The sequence below is a fragment of the Budorcas taxicolor genome, chromosome 3 (assembly GCF_023091745.1).
Source record: "Budorcas taxicolor isolate Tak-1 chromosome 3, Takin1.1, whole genome shotgun sequence".
In the NCBI taxonomy this organism is placed as follows: domain Eukaryota; kingdom Metazoa; phylum Chordata; class Mammalia; order Artiodactyla; family Bovidae; genus Budorcas; species Budorcas taxicolor.
Window position 1 is genome coordinate 103,228,332 of NC_068912.1, and position 15,763 is coordinate 103,244,094.

Genomic DNA, 15,763 nt, shown 5'->3' on the forward strand with positions numbered 1-15,763 from the left:
TGTCAGAAGGCCTACACATAGGACTTGCTTTGGTCAATAAGATGTCAGCAAAGAGATGTGTGTTCAGTTCAGTTCACTTGCTCAGTTGCATCCAATTCTTTGCAACCACATGGACTGCAGCACACCAGGCCTCCCTGTCCATCACCAACTCCTGGAGTTTACTCAAACTCATGTCCATTGACATGTGTGTTACTTCTGAGCAGAAACTTTAAGAGTCGTCATGTATTTCAGCCATTGTTCCTTTCTCTTTCTCATAAGTCTGATGTGTTCCAGATAGGGCCTCCTCCTTCAGGCTGGATCCGAGAATCCAATGGCAGAAGGCCACAGTCTACTTACAACTGATAGGAACAAGACAAATAAATGGACTTTTACTGTGTGATCCCATGAGATTATGGAGTTGTTTCTAACTGCACCACAATGTTGAAAGTTGATCAAGACAGCCATCCTTGGTTTCATGTTCCACATTTGTTCTACTGACCAAGTACTGTGTTGGTTCTATTGTATAACGTTGGTTTCATATGTTATAGATGCTGTCCTTTTCCTCATCAAGGAACACTTTGCCTCAGACTCCTCCTGTCTCCTCAGCAGGCCAGTCTACCTCCCCATCACTCTGAGAAAAGCCCTCTTCATGTCCTTATTCCTCAGACTGTAGACCACAGGATTAAGCAGAGCAGTGAAGACATTATAAAAGAGTGATACCTGCTTGTCTTGCTCAGGGGAATAGCTTGAATTGGGCCTCATGTAGAGGTAGGTGGCTGGAGCATAGAAGAATGTGATCACAGTCAGGTGGGAGGCACAGGTGGAGAAAGCCTTGCAGCGGGCCTGCATGGACTTGAACTTGAGAATGGCCTGCACAATACGGATGTAGGAGGCCACAATGAGCAAGAGTGGGGCAACAACCATCAAGACACTGATGACTAGGTCCACCATTTCAATGACATGAGTATCCATGCAAGCCAAATTTCGTACTGAAGGGCCTTCACAGAAGTAGTGGTTGACCATGTTGGGCCCACAGTATGGCAGCCTCATGGTGAAAAAAGTGTGGATCAGAGAGAAGAAGAAACCACAAGCCCAGGTCCCAGCTGACAGTCGTGTGCACAGGCCCCAGCTGAGGATGACAGTATAATGCAGTGGATAGCAGATGGCCACATACCGGTCAAAGGCCATGACGACAAATAAAATGCACTCAGTCAGGCCCACAGCACCAAAGATGTACATTTGTAGCCAACAACCAGCAAAGGAGATGGTCTGAGATCGAGAAAGAAGATGAACCAGCATCTGGGGCACAGTGGTGGTGACACAGCCCATATCCAGCAGGGAGAGGATACAGAGGAAGAAGTACATGGGAGTGTGGAGATGCGTGTCCAGGCATATCAGGGTGATGATGAGCCCATTGCCAAGGACTGAGCTCAGGAAAAGAAGAAGGAAGGCACCAAAGAGGGTCCTGTTGGTCGTGGGGTCACTGGAGAAGCCAAGCAGGATAAATTCAGAAACCCAGCTTTGGTTCTGCCCTGGAGGCATCCACATGGTGGACCTATAGGAGAGTGATATGCATTTAAATATCACCTAAAATATGATAGTTTAGTAAGATCTGGAGGGAGGCAGCTGTAATATTAATTCTCAGCCCACTACCTACCTACTACTTTTTATATTTACTTCACTTTCTGAGCCTCAGTTTCTTCTTCTGTAAAATGTGGCTAATAATACTCATCTCTCAGGGTGTTTAGGAGGAGTTGGGGAGTTGTGTATGAATCATCTCCTACAATGCCTTAAAACACTAAATAGTAGTAAATGCTCATTTGCAATCTCCCCAGGCTTATTTCCAACCCCTCAGAGGGAAAATTGGTCACTCAACTGTCTAGTAACAATCAACTTACACAGTATCTGCTCCAGCCCCCAAAACCTGCACATGTGCGCTTCCTCTCTACCTTAGAGATCATTTGTCTGGATGTGTGACAAGCCTCTCCTCACCCTGTAAATTTTCTCTTTGACAGCTGACAATAAGAGGCATTACCAATAGAGAGCGGGGCTTCCTTGTTGGTTCAGGAGGTAAACTATTTGCCTGCAATGCAGGAGACCTGGGTTCGATCCCTGGGTCAGGAAGAGCCCTTGGAGAAAGGAATGGCAACCCACTTCGGTATTCTTGCCGGAGAATTCCATGGACAGAGAAGCCTAGCAACGTGATGATGGTAGGAGGGAGGCTCTGAGGTTGAAGCTTCAATTCTCCTTCCTCAGTTGCTCAACTAGAGAGCCACTGGGTTGGGAGTGTCCAACCACAGTCACATACTCAGGCCACACACACTCTCCCTGCCCAGTGGTCACTTCTAGGAGAGCTCTGGCCTGTGGCTCCACCTCCACTCCCAGTAGCAGACTGTATCCTGTGGCAGTCACACCCTTTTTGAAATAGTCTGAACTCAGTCTTTTTTTTTCTGATCAGGGAAGATAGATAGTGGTGTCAAGGGCAGGGGGATGGAGGGAAGTAACTCCTAAATCCTTAGTCCCTGTGTACTCTTCTTTAGCCATAAGGCAGTAGCTGCTTTTTCTTTTTTTAATTGCTACTTCTGGATCGCTTCAAGTTCTTTTTTAAGGCTTTTAGCAGTTGTCGACCTTTAACTAGCTAACAATTCCGTATAGTAAATTTTCCCTGTTCACATTACTGGCATGTTCTGTCTCTTCTCAGGATTGAACTGATACAGATGCTAAATCTATGTGGAATGAATTTGATAAGGAACAGACTGTTACATAATTACAGGCTATCTATCCGTAAAGTAATTATTAATTACAAAAGTAAAAAGTGGTAGCTATCAGCGGAGTAACTAGACAACATCTTAACTGAGGGATTACAATTAATGACACCGATAAGGAACAGATGGACACCTGGTGTCTCCATATGTGAAAACCAACAATGACTTATATATTGTTTCAGACCAAAAAAGCAAAACCTGAATCTAACCATGAGAAAACATCAAAGAAACCTAAGTTGAGAAATATTCTACAAAATAACTAGCTTCTGAACGTGAAAGTCGCTCAGTTGTGTCGACTCTTTGCAACCCCATAGACTTCTCCAGGAATTCAGTCCTGGAATTCTCCAGCCCAGAATACTGGAGTGGGTAGCCGTTCCCTTCTCTAGGGGATCTTCCTAACCCAGGGATTGAACCCAGGTCTCCCGCATTGCAGGCGGATTCGCTGAGCCACCCTAGTCTTCAAAAAATATCTATCATGAGAGACAAAGAAATTTCTAATCTGTAATAAAGGCAAGGAGACTAAAAAATGTATAACAGCTATTGCAAAATGTAAAACCGGAAGAGTGGAATGCTACAAATAACATTAATTTGACAACTGGTAAGCCTGGAATTTTAATTAGATTAGTTTAGATAAGTATCAGTGTTAAAATGCCTGAGTTTGAACTACTATGTGAGAGAATATCCTTATTCTCTTATATTTTAGAAACTATTCTCTGAAGTATTAAAGGGTAAAGGGACATGATGTTTACAAATTATTCTCAACTACTTCTGAAAATTACAGTAACAGCAAGCTAAAAAATTAATACATCTTGTCATGGGATATACAGGTTTCTTTGTAGTATTCTTTCAGGTTTTCTGAGGGTTTTTATTCTAATCCCAAAGTTTTCATTCCAATCCCAAAGACAGTCAGTTCCAAAGAATGTTCAAACTACTGCACAATTGCACTCATCTCACACACTAGTAAAGTAATGCTCAAAATTCTCCAAGCCAGGCTTCAGCCGTACGTAAAATGAGAACCTCCAGAGGTTGAAGCTGGATTTAGAAAAGGCAGAGGAACCAAAGTTCAAATTGCAAACATCCATTGGATCATCAAAAAAACAAGAGCTCCAGAAAAAAATCTGCTTTATTGACTACACCAAGGCCTTTGACTGTGTGGATCACAACAAACTGTGGAAAATTCTACAAGATATGGGAATACCAGACCACCTTACCTGCCTCCTGAGAAATTTGTATGCAGGTCAAGAAGGAACAGTTAGAATCAGACATAGAACAGCAGACTGGTTCCAAATTGGGAAAGGAGTATGTCAAGGCTGTATATATTGTCACTATGCTTATTTAACTTCTATGCAGAGAACATCAGGCAAAATGCCGGGCTGGATGAAGCACAAGCTGGAAAGAGGAGAGTGAAAAAGCTGGTTTAAAACTCAGCATTCAAAAAATTAACATTATGGCACCTGGCCCCATCACTTCATGACAAATAGATGGGGATAAAATGGAAACAGTGACAGATTTTATTTTCTTGGGCTCAAAAATCACTGTAGATAGTGACTGCAGCCATGAAATTTAAAAATGCTTGCTCCTTGAAAGAAAAGCTATGACCAACCTAGACAGCATATTAAAAAGCAGAGACATTAATTACTTTGCCAACAAAGGTCCATCTAGTCAAAGCTATGGTTTTTCCAGTAGTCATGCATGGATGTGAGAGCTGGACTACAAAGAAGGGAAAGTGCTGAAGAATTGATTCTTTTGAACTGTGGTGATGGAGAAGACGCTTGAGAGTCCCTTGGACTGCAAAGAGATCCAACCAGTCCATCCTAAAGAAGATCAGTCCTGAGTGTTCATTGGAAGGACTGATGTTGAAGCTGAAACTCCAATACTTTGGCCACCTGATGCAAAGAACTGACTCATTGGAAAAGATCCTGATGCTGGGATAGATCGAAGGCAGGAGGAGAAGGGGACGACCGAGGATGAAATGGCTAAATGGCATCACTGACTCGATGGACATGAGTGAGCAACCTCTGGGAGTTGGTGATGGACATGGAAGCCTCGTGTGCTGCAGTCCATGGGGTTGCAAAGAGTTGTAAATGAAAGAGTGACTAAACTGAACTGAACTGAGGGTTTTTATTTCCAGAAAAAGGTTTTGAAAAAAATTTAAATGTGAAATAAAAATTCTTTCCAAAAAATATAAAGTAAATAATTTAAAGGGAGTTCTTCAGGCAGAACCAAAGTGACAGAAACACAAAAATGCAAAAAGGAATGGAGAGTCTCTCGAGGAAAGGGTAAATATAAAGTAATAATGAATATAAATCAATAATCAAGTTTTGTGAGATTTAAGACAAAAGACTAGAGATTATGGCAACAGTACACAGCAACAAAAGGGGTAAATGGAGTTAGGGTCTAAATACTAAGCATAATTGGAAAAATGGTAAAACTAATATCTAGCCTTTTTTCTGCTCAGTTGTGTCTGACTCTTTGCAACCCTATGGACTGCAGCACAACAGGCTTCCCTGTTTACATCATCTCCCAGAGTTTGCTCAAACTCCTGTCATTGAGTTGATGATGCCATCCTACCATCTCGTCCTTTGTCACTCACTTCTCCTGATGCCCTCAATCTCTTCCAGCATCAGAGTCTTTTCCAATGAGCACTTCTCTGCTTCAGGTGGCCTAAGTATTGGAGTTTCAGCTTCAGCATCAGTTCTTCCAACGGAATATTCAGGGTTGATTTCCTAGGATTCACTGGTTTGATCTCCTTGCAGTCCAAGGGACTCTCAAGAGTCTTCTCCATCACCACAGTTCAAAAGCATAAATTCTTCAGTGCTCAGCCTTCTTTATGGTCCAACACTCACAACCATACATGACTATGGGAAAAGCCATATCTTTGACTATATAGACATTTGTTGGAAAAGTAATGTCTCTGCTTTTTAACATGCTGTCTAGATTGATCATAGCTTTTCTTCCAAGGAGCAAGTTTCTTTTAATTTCATGGCTGCAGTCACCATCTGCAGTGATTTTGAAGCCCAAGAAAATAAAATCTGTCACTGTTTTCATTGTTTTTCCTTCTATTTGCCATGAAGTGATGGGATCAGATGCTATGATCTTCATTTTTTGAATGCTGAGTTTTAAGCCAGCTTTTTCACTCTCCTCTTTCACCCTCATCAAAAGGCTCTTTAGTTCGTCTTTGCTTTCTGCCATTAGAATAGTATCATCTGAATATCTGAGGTTTTAATATTTTTCCTGGAAATCTTGATTCCAGGAGACTCAAGCTTGTGAGTCATCCAGCCCAGAGTTTCAAATGATGTACTCTGCAAGTTAAATAAACAAGATGACAATATGCAGCCTTGATATACTCTTTTCCCAATTTGAAACTAGTCCATTGTTCCACGTCCAGCTCTAACGTTGCTTCTTGTCTTGCATTCAGGTTTCTCAGGAAGCAGGTCAGGTCGTCTGGTATTCCCATCTCTTTAAGAATTTTTCACAATAGTTGAGATCCACACAGTCAAAGGATTTAGCCTAGTCAATGAAGCAGAAGTGGAAGTTTTTCTGGAATTCTCTTGGTTTTTATATGATCCAACAGATGTTGGCAATTTGGTTTCTGAGTCCTCTGCCTTTTCTAAATCTAGCCTGTACATCTGGAAGTACGGCTTAAAGGATTTTGAGCTAACATGTGAAATTTTGCAGTAGTTTGGACAGTCTTTGTCATTGTCCTTCTTTGAGGCTGGAAGAAAACTGACCTTTTCCAGTCCTTTGACCACTGCTGGGTTTTCCAAATTTCCTGGCATATTGAGTGCAGCATTTTCACAGCATCATCTTTTAGGATTTGAAAATGCTTAGCTGGAATTCCATCACCTCCACTAGCTTCATTCATAGGTGGGCTTCCTAAGGCCCACCTGACTTCATGCTCCAGTATGTCTGACCCTAGGTGAGTGACCAAACCTTGTGGTTATCCAGGCTATTAAGACCATTTTTGTACAGTTCTTCTGTGTATTCTTGCCACCTCTTCTTAATCTTTTCTCAGATCTGTTCCACCATCTCCCACTCTCAAACGTTGATTAGATTGTTTCTCTGTTTCTTAGAACTCCTGTAGTTTTTGGCAAGGTATAACCCTAGAATGTTCTAGATTGTTCTGATTAAAGTTTGAGTTCTAATACATTGAGAAAAATTTCTCCCTCTCATGGTAACTTTATTCCCACTCAGTGAGTTGGAATATTTATCATAAAATATGGATAAAGGGGTGAGTGGCAGGCTCCCCTGTGGCTCAGTCATAAAGAATCTACCTGCAAGGCAGGAGTTGCAGGAGACACGAGTTCAATCCCTGGGTCAGGAAAATCCCCTGGAGAAGGGAGTGGCAACCAACCCAGTATTCTTGCCTGGAGAATCCCATAGACAGAGGAGCATGGTGGGCAATAGTCCATAGTGTCTCAGAGAGTCAGACATGAATGAAGCGATGGGCAGGCATGCACAAGGGAGTGAGTATATAAACTTTTTTCAGAAATATTAATAGCTAATGTTTAGTGAAGACTTTCTGTGTGTCAGGTATTGCTACATGAATTGATCTCATCCTCATAGCAACCCATTGAGGTAAGTACTAGTACCTACACTTTTAAGATGGGAAAAAACAAAGCCATAGAGAAAGTAAGTGATTCACTCCAAATTATACTGTTTGCGTGGTCCAACCTGGGATTTGAACCAAGGCAGTTTGGCTTCATGGAGAAGGCAATGGCACTCCACTCCAGTACTCTTGCCTGGAGAATCCCAGGGATGGGGGAGCCTGGTGGGCTGCCGTCTATGGGGTCGCACAGAGTCGGACACGACTGAAGTGACTTAGCAGCAGCAGCAGCAGCAGCAGCAGCAGTTTGGATTCAGAGCCAACTCTTAATCATTTATTTCTCCTGCTGCAGGCAAACAGGCTCTAAGAGGGAGGGGCAAAGAATGCAAACTGCCCCCATCTGCTCCTCAATTTGAGCTTCTTGAGGCTTGGCACAAGATACTATAGAATCATGGCCTACATGTTACAGCCACCAGATGAGGAAGAATCAGACCTCTCCTAGGATAAGGGAATAAAGTGGCAGCCACAGACTATCTCTCATGACAGTGTCCTCCATCTGCTCCCATCACTTGGAGGTGGGAAACCTGGGGTTGTACTGGAAGCAGAAGGCATCCATAGCAAGTGACTTGGGAACTGATTACCATACTAGAACTTGGTAAATCTTTGTCAAAGCCTCCCTCTTAGTCAACCTTGATTTCCAAAGGGAATGGGGACAGTCATTTAGTGAAAATAAAAAGTCTCCTAAGATTCCATTAAGCCAACAGTCTCTGTCCTAATTCACAAAAGCCCAGGTCTCTAGTGAAGAGGGGAGTGGGAACTAATCATTGTGGTTGCTGATGTCTTTGGTGAAGGCTTCTCCCAGCATAACCATCATTTTCCTTTCATAATGTCTCATATCTGGACTTGGAGATCTGGAACTCAAGAAATTCATTTCCTGCATCTAACTCCTAGAACTTGACTTGGCAAAGAGGGCCTGTCCATATATAGTTCCTAAATGAACAAATGGAAAAAGAAGAGGCCTAGGAAGAAAGAATGGGGAGGGGACTGAGATGTGAAGTGGGGAGGAAAGAAGAATGAGGAACAAGGGAGGGGGCTAGAGGGATGTTGGGGAACAAGCACGGAGAGGACCCAGTGGCTGAGTGACATGGCTACCTCTGAACCCCAGGCCCACAGATGCCTGGATCATACCCATAGCCCCAGCCCAGTGACTATCTCACCCCTCACTCATTCACACATCACAGAGAGACTGTTACTTGTCCTGAAGGGGAAGAGACTCAACAGGAAGCGCCCAGGGCAACTGAGTCCAGTGAGGCAGGATTCCAGGCAACCCAGTCTCCAAAAAAAACACTAGGCTTCTGAGAGGTGGAAGGATGAACCCCCGGCTTTTCTCTATGATTCAGCTGTTTGCACTTGACCTGGCCAGCCCTGGCTCCTGAAGGCCTTTTCTATCATGTCCTCAGGGTTAAATGGAGGGAGCCTTGGCCCATCCATGCTTCTCTCAATGGACCAATCTGTTGAGGCTTTATGTCCTGCCTCCTTACCAGGCTTTTCTGAGAGAGGGAGGGGAGGGCCATCCTCCTGCTTCCGCCACGTCTCTGTCCCTGGCGGGGATGCCAAGATGGAATTCTCTGAATGTTGTCAACAAGAACCCCACAATAAAGAGTCCTTTGGGGTTAGAGCAGGAGAAAACCCACCCCATTGGGGAGACATAGTGATCTGTCCTTTCTTTTTCCAGCTTTCTGAGAAATATGACCAGCCCAGGGGAGAGGAAATTACACCTGGTCTTCTTGCAGAAATGTCAAGAACTAAAAGCCTCATGTTGATTCTCTTCTTACTCCCAAACCTCTGTGCCCCAAACTTGTCAATTAGAACATGGCTGAGTCATACTCCTATTATTTATGGTGGGAGATTCTGAGCAAATCAAAGTCTTCCTCTGTTACTGACCAGAATAACAACTCTACCTGAACTCTAACTGAATTTCTTCCTGCTGTCCCAGAGCTGGTTCTGATCACCAGCAGGGTTGGGCCAGCTGGGGCATTGGTAGGAGGATGAAGACTGGACTAAATCCTGAGCCAGGTGGGCCACAGGGCTCAAGAAGATGAGGGTGGGCTGGCAAGAGGGAAAAAGCTAGGGCTGGGGCAGTCCTAACAACGGGGGACTCTCTGTGGAGGTTGAGAATACCTCTGGGAAGGACTCTGGCAATTATCTCTAGTTTGCTAAGACAGGTGCCCCAGAAAGTTTTCTGATTTTATGTCTGGGGAGGGAGCTAAGGGAAATGGCAGGAGGTGGTGATGGTAATAATGATCAAGAGCATCTTAATGGTCCTCTGGAGTTGGTGATGGACAGGGAGGCCTGGCGTGCTGCGATTCATGGGGTCGCAAAGAGTCAGACACAACTGAACGACTGAACTGAACTGAACTGAGGACAGCCCCATACACAAAGCACTTTCATGTGCCTTTTCTCACCAGGTCCTCCCAGTACTCCTTGCGGGGGAGGTATTATGGGAGGGCAGTGTTATGGTCCTGGTTTTATAGATGATGACAATGATGGTGATTCACTGAGCACTTGTGATGGGCCATGTAGTGAGGGAGTCAGCGATACAGGTTTTGGTCATTCACTGCTCTCTAAGTGATAAAGGGGCTTCAAAGTCAACATGTCCAGTTCCTTACTCTCTTTTACAGCCATGAAAATTACAGCTCGGAGAAAAGCACAGTCATCACCCTGCAGGAGTTAGTGTAGGTGATTTCAACTTAGAAGTCCTTTTTCCCAGTCAGAGACCCATTCAGTGGACCATAGGCTCCTTCCTCTGCTTCATTCTCTAGAAGTCTGGAGAAAAACTGTCCACCTGTCCATCTCATCATGGGTGCCCTCAACATTTCATCCCTGGGTGTTTGTATCCCCTGATTGCTGTAAATCTTGTTTGAGCCAATGGAAGTACACAAAGTTCAGATAAGGTAATGGGATAGTAATAATAATGATAAAGGAAAAAAACAACAAAACAATAACAACGTGGTGATAATTATTATGGGTGCACGCATGCTAAGTCACTTCACTTGTGTTCAACTCTTTGTAGTCCTATGTATTGGAGCTGCCAATCTCCTCTGTCCATAGGATTCTCCAGGCAAGAATACTAGAGTGGGTTATCATTTCCGTCTCCAGAAATTATTATAATAATAGCAAAACCTTATAGGTTTTATTACTTGTGTGCTTTACTTACAATAACCCATTTATATCCAAACGTCTTGAGATGATTTCTCATCTTCAACTTCACTGGGAACATTGATTTGAAAAACTCCCTACTGGGACACTATGATCTCCAAGCTACAGAGTTCAGAGTTCCTGAAATAGGGAAAAATATTCTGTGAGTGAGTTACTGGGTATGAGAGTCTCAGATTCCACTTCCATTTCACTGCTAGATTCCCATATTGATGCATTCTTGGATAGGAGGAAACAGTGCCATATAGTCTCTGACTCAAGCATAAACTTAGCATCATGTTCACTTTAAAGACATGTAAGATAGTCCCTATTCTTTCAAGGAATTTTTACTGACGTATAACAATAACTGAGTCTTAATAAGCCATTCCACCTTTCAATTAGGCCACCTTATCCTAAGTGTATGAAAAGATCTTCATGATCCAGATAACCATGATAGCGTGATCACTCACCTAGAGACAGCCATTCTAAAAGATGGTGCTGTGAAAGTGCTGCACTCAAAATATCAGCAAATTTGGAAAACTCAGCCATGGCCAAAGGACTGGAAAATGTCAGTTTTCATTCCAATCCCAAAGGAAGGCAATGCCAAAGAACACTCAAACTATGAAGGAATATGCCATATTCATGCATGGATTGGACAATTCAACATTACAAGATACAAAACTGATTTATGCATTAAATGCAATCCTAGTCTTAACGCTAATAGGTTTTCCTACAGAAAATTGACAACCTGAATATAATATTTATATGGAATCTTGAAGGAAAAAAACCAAAGTTGGAGAACTTACCAGATATTGACTTACTATAAAGCTGCAATAATTAGGCAAGTAAGAAATTGACACAAAAATAAACAAATGGATTGATGGAACAGGATACAAAACAGATCTGTGAATATATAGTCACCTAATTTATAATAAAGTTGATACTATATTTCAATGGGGACTTTTCAACAAATTCTGCTGGATCATGCAGATATTCACACAGGAAAAAAAATGTTGAAACCTACCTAAAAAATTATATTGTCATCCTGCTTATTTAACCTATATGCAGAGTACATCATGAGAAATGCTGGGCTGGAAGAAACACAAGCTGGAATCAAGATTGCCAGGAGAAATATCAATAACCTCAGATATGCAGATGACACCACCATTTTGGCAGAAAGTGAAGAGGAACTAAAAAGCCTCTTGATGAAAGTAAAAGTGGAGAGTGAAAATGTTGGCTTAAAGCTCAACATTCAGAAAACTAAGATCATGGCATCCAATCCCATCACTTCATGGCAAATAGATGAGGAAGCAGTGGAAACAGTGGCTGACTTTATTTGGGGGGCTCCAAAATCACTGCAGATGGTGACTGCAGCCATGAAATTAAAAGATGTGTACTCCTTGGAAGAAAAGTTATGACCAACCTAGACAGCATATTAAAAAGCAGAGACATTACTTTGCCAACAAAGGTCCGTCTAGTCATAGCTATGGTTTTTCCAGTAGTCATCTATGGATGTGAGAGTTGGACCATAAAGAAAGCTGAGCACCAAAGAATTGATGCTTTTGAACTGTGGTGTTGGAGAAGACTCTTGAGAGTCCCTTGGACTGCAAGGAGATCCAACCAGTCCATCCTAAAGGAGATCAGTCCTGAATATTCATGAGAGGACTGATGCTGAAGCTGAAACCCCAATACTTCGGCCACCTGATGCGAAGAGCTGACTCATTTTAAAAGACTCTGATGCTGGGAAAGATTGAAGGCAGGAGGAGAAGGGGACGACAAGGATGAGATGGCTGGATGGCATCACCAACTCAGTGAACATGGGTTTAGGTGAACTCGGGAGTTGGTGATGGACAGGGAGGCCTGGCATGCTGCAGTTCATGGGGTCGCAAAGAGTCGGACACAACTGAGCAACTGAACTGAACTGAACCTCAAAAATTAATCCTGATATATTATAGTCTTAAATGGTAAAATAGAATAATAAATTTCTAGAATCAAATGCAGAAAAATATCTATGTCATCTTGCAATAGGCAGAAATTTCTTGAACAGGGCACATAGAGAAAAAGATGATAAATTATATATTTTATGTATTATATTATAGATCAATTCATTGAGTTCAGTTCAGTCACTCAGTCATGTCCGACTCTTTGCGACCCCATGAATCGCAGTACGCCAGGACTCCCTGTTCATCACCAACTCCCGGAGTTCACACAGACTCACGTCCATCGAGTCAGTGATGCCATCCAGCCATCTCATCCTCTGTCGTCCCCTTCTCCTCCTGCCCCCAATCCCTCCCAGCATCAAAGTCTTTTCCAATGGGTCAACTCTTCGCATGAGGAGGCCAAAGTATTGGAGTTTCAGCTTTAGCATCATTCCTTCCAAAGAAATCCCAGGGCTGATCTCCTTCAGAATGGACTGGTTGGATCTCCTTACAGTCCAAGGGACTCTCAAGAGTCTTCTCCAGTACCACAGTTCAAAATCATCAATTCTTCGGTGCTCAGCTTTCTTCACGGTCCAACTCTCACATCCACACATGACCACAGGAAAACCCATAGCCTTGACTAGATGGGCCTTAGTTGGAAAAGTAATGTCTCTGCTTTTGAATATGCTGGTTATGACTTTCCTTCCAAGGAGTAAGCGTCTTTTAATTTCATGGCTGCAGTCACCATCTGCAGTGATTTTGGAGCCCCCCAAAATAAAGTCTGACACTGTTTCCACTGTTTCCCCATCTATTTCCACTGTTTCCCCATCTATTACCCACGAAGTGATGGGACCGGATGCCATGATCTTTGTTTTCTGAATGTTGAGCTTTAAGCCAACTTTTTCACTCTCCTCTTTCACTTTCATCAAGAGGCTTTTTAGTTCCTCTTCACTTTCTGCCATAAGGGTGGTGTCATCTGCATATCTGAGTGATCGATATTTCTCCTGGCAATCTTGATTCCAGCTTGTGCTTCTTCCAGCCCAGCATTTCTCATGATGTACTCTGCATAGAAGTTAAATAAGCAGGGTGACCGTATACAGCCTTGACGTACTCCTTTTCCTACTTGAAACCAGTCTGTTGTTCCATGTCCAGTTCTAACTGTTGCTTCCTGACCTGCATACAGATTTCTCAAGAGGCAGGTTAGGTGGTCTGGTATTCCCATCTCTTTCAGAATTTTCCACAGTTTACTGTGATCCACACAGTCAAAGGCTTTGGCAGTCAATAAAGCAGAAATAGATGTTTTTCTGGAACTCTCTTGCTTTTTCCATGATCCAGCAGATGTTGGCAATTTGATCTCTGGCTCCTCTGCCTTTTCTAAAACCAGCTTGAATGTCAGGGAGTTCACGGTTCATATATTGCTGAAGCCTGGCTTGGAGAATTTCAAGCATTACTTTACTAGCATGTGAGATGAGTGCAATTGTGCGGTAGTTTGAGCATTCTTTGGCATTGCCTTTCTTTGGGATTGGAATGAAAACTGACCTTTTCCAGTCCTGTGGCCACTACTGAGTTTTCCAAATTTGCTGGCATATTGAGTATAGCACTTTCACAGCATCATCTTTCAGGATTTGAAATAGCTCCACTGGAATTCCATCACCTCCACTAGCTTTGTTCGTAGTGATGCTTTCTAAGGCCAACTTGACTTCACATTCCAGGATGCCAGGCTCTAGGTGAGTGATCACACCATCATAATTATCTTGGTCATGAAGATCTTTTTTGTACAGTTCTTCTGTGTATTCTTGCCACCTCTTCTTAATATCTTCTGCTTCTGTTAGGTCCATACCATTTCTGTCCTTTATCGAGCCCATCTTTGCATGAAATGTTCCCTTGGTATCTCTAACTTTCTTGAAGAGATCTCTAGTCTTTCCCATTCTGTTGTTTTCCTCTATTTCTTTGCATTGATTGCTGAAGAAGGCTTTCTTATCTCTTCTTGCTATTCTTTGGAACTCTGCATTCAGATGCTTGTATCTTTCCTTTTCTCCTTTGTTTTTCACCTCTCTTCTTTTCATAACTATTTGTAAGGCCTCCCCAGACAGCCATTTTGCTTTTTTGCATTTCTTTTCCATGGGGATGGTCTTGATCCCTGTCTCCTGTACAATGTCACGAACCTCATTCCATAGTTCATCAGGCACTCTATCTATCAGATCTAGTCCCTTAAATCTATTTCTCACTTCCACTGTATAATCACAAGGGATTTGATTTAGGTCATAACTGAATGGTCTAGTGGTTTTCCCTGCTTTCTTCAATTTGAGCCTGAATTTGGTAATAAGGAGTTCATGATCTGAGCCACAGTCAGCTCCTGGTCTTGTTTTTGTTGACTGTATAGAGCTTCTCCATCTTTGGCTACAAAGAATATAATCAATCTGATTTCAGTGTTGACCATCTGGTGATGTCCATGTGTAGAGTCTTCTCTTGTGTTGTTGGAAGAGGGTGTTTGCTATGACCAGTGCATTTTCTTGGCAAAACTCTATTAGTCTTTGCCCTGCTTCATTCTGCATTCTAGGGCCAAATTTGCCTGTTACTCCAGGTGTTTCTTGACTTCCTACTTTTGCATTCCAGTCCCCTATAATGAAAAGGACATCTTTTTTGGATGTTAGTTCTAAAAGGTCTTGTAGGTCTTCATACAACCATTCAACTTCAGCTTCAGCGTTACTGGTTGGGGCATAGACTTGGATTACGGTAATATTGAATGGTTTGCCTTGGAAACGGAGATCATTCTGTCGTTGTTGAGATTGCATCTAAGTACTGCATTTCAGACTCTTTTGTTGACCATGATGGCTACTCCATTTCTTCTGAGGGATTCCTGCCCGCAGTAGTAGGTATAATGGTCATCTGAGTTATATTCACCCATTCCAGTCCATTTTAGTTCTCTGATTCCTAGAATGTCGACATTCACTCTTGCCATTTCTTGTTTGACCACTTCCAATTTGCCTTGATTCATGGACCTGACATTCCAGGTTCCTATGCAATATTGCTCTTTACAGCATTGGACCTTGCTTCTATCACCAGTCACATCCACAGCTGGGTACTGTTTTTGCTTTGGCTCCATCCCTTCATTCTTTCTGGAGTTATTTCTCCACTGATCTTCAGTAGCATATTGGGCACCTACTGACCTGGGGTGTTCCTCTTTCAGTATCTTATCATTTTGCCTTTTCATACTGTTCATGGGGTTCTCAAGGCAAGAATACTGAAGTGGTTTGCCATTCCCTTCTCCAATGGACCACATTCTGTCAGACCTCTCCACCATGACCCGCCCATCTTGGGTTGCCCCACAGGCATGGCTTAGTTTCATTGAGTTAGAC

At 42.8% G+C, this 15,763-nt stretch overlaps 1 protein-coding gene across 1 annotated transcript; it reads right to left on the reverse strand.

Moving 5' to 3' along the window:
* Positions 1 to 594: 594 nt before the first annotated feature.
* Positions 595 to 1,527, reverse strand: LOC128045122 (olfactory receptor 2A12-like). Its single transcript, XM_052637585.1, has one exon. It carries the CDS (start codon positions 1,525 to 1,527, stop codon positions 595 to 597), a length of 933 nt encoding a protein of 310 aa, XP_052493545.1.
* Between the last annotated feature and the right edge of the window lie 14,236 nt (positions 1,528 to 15,763).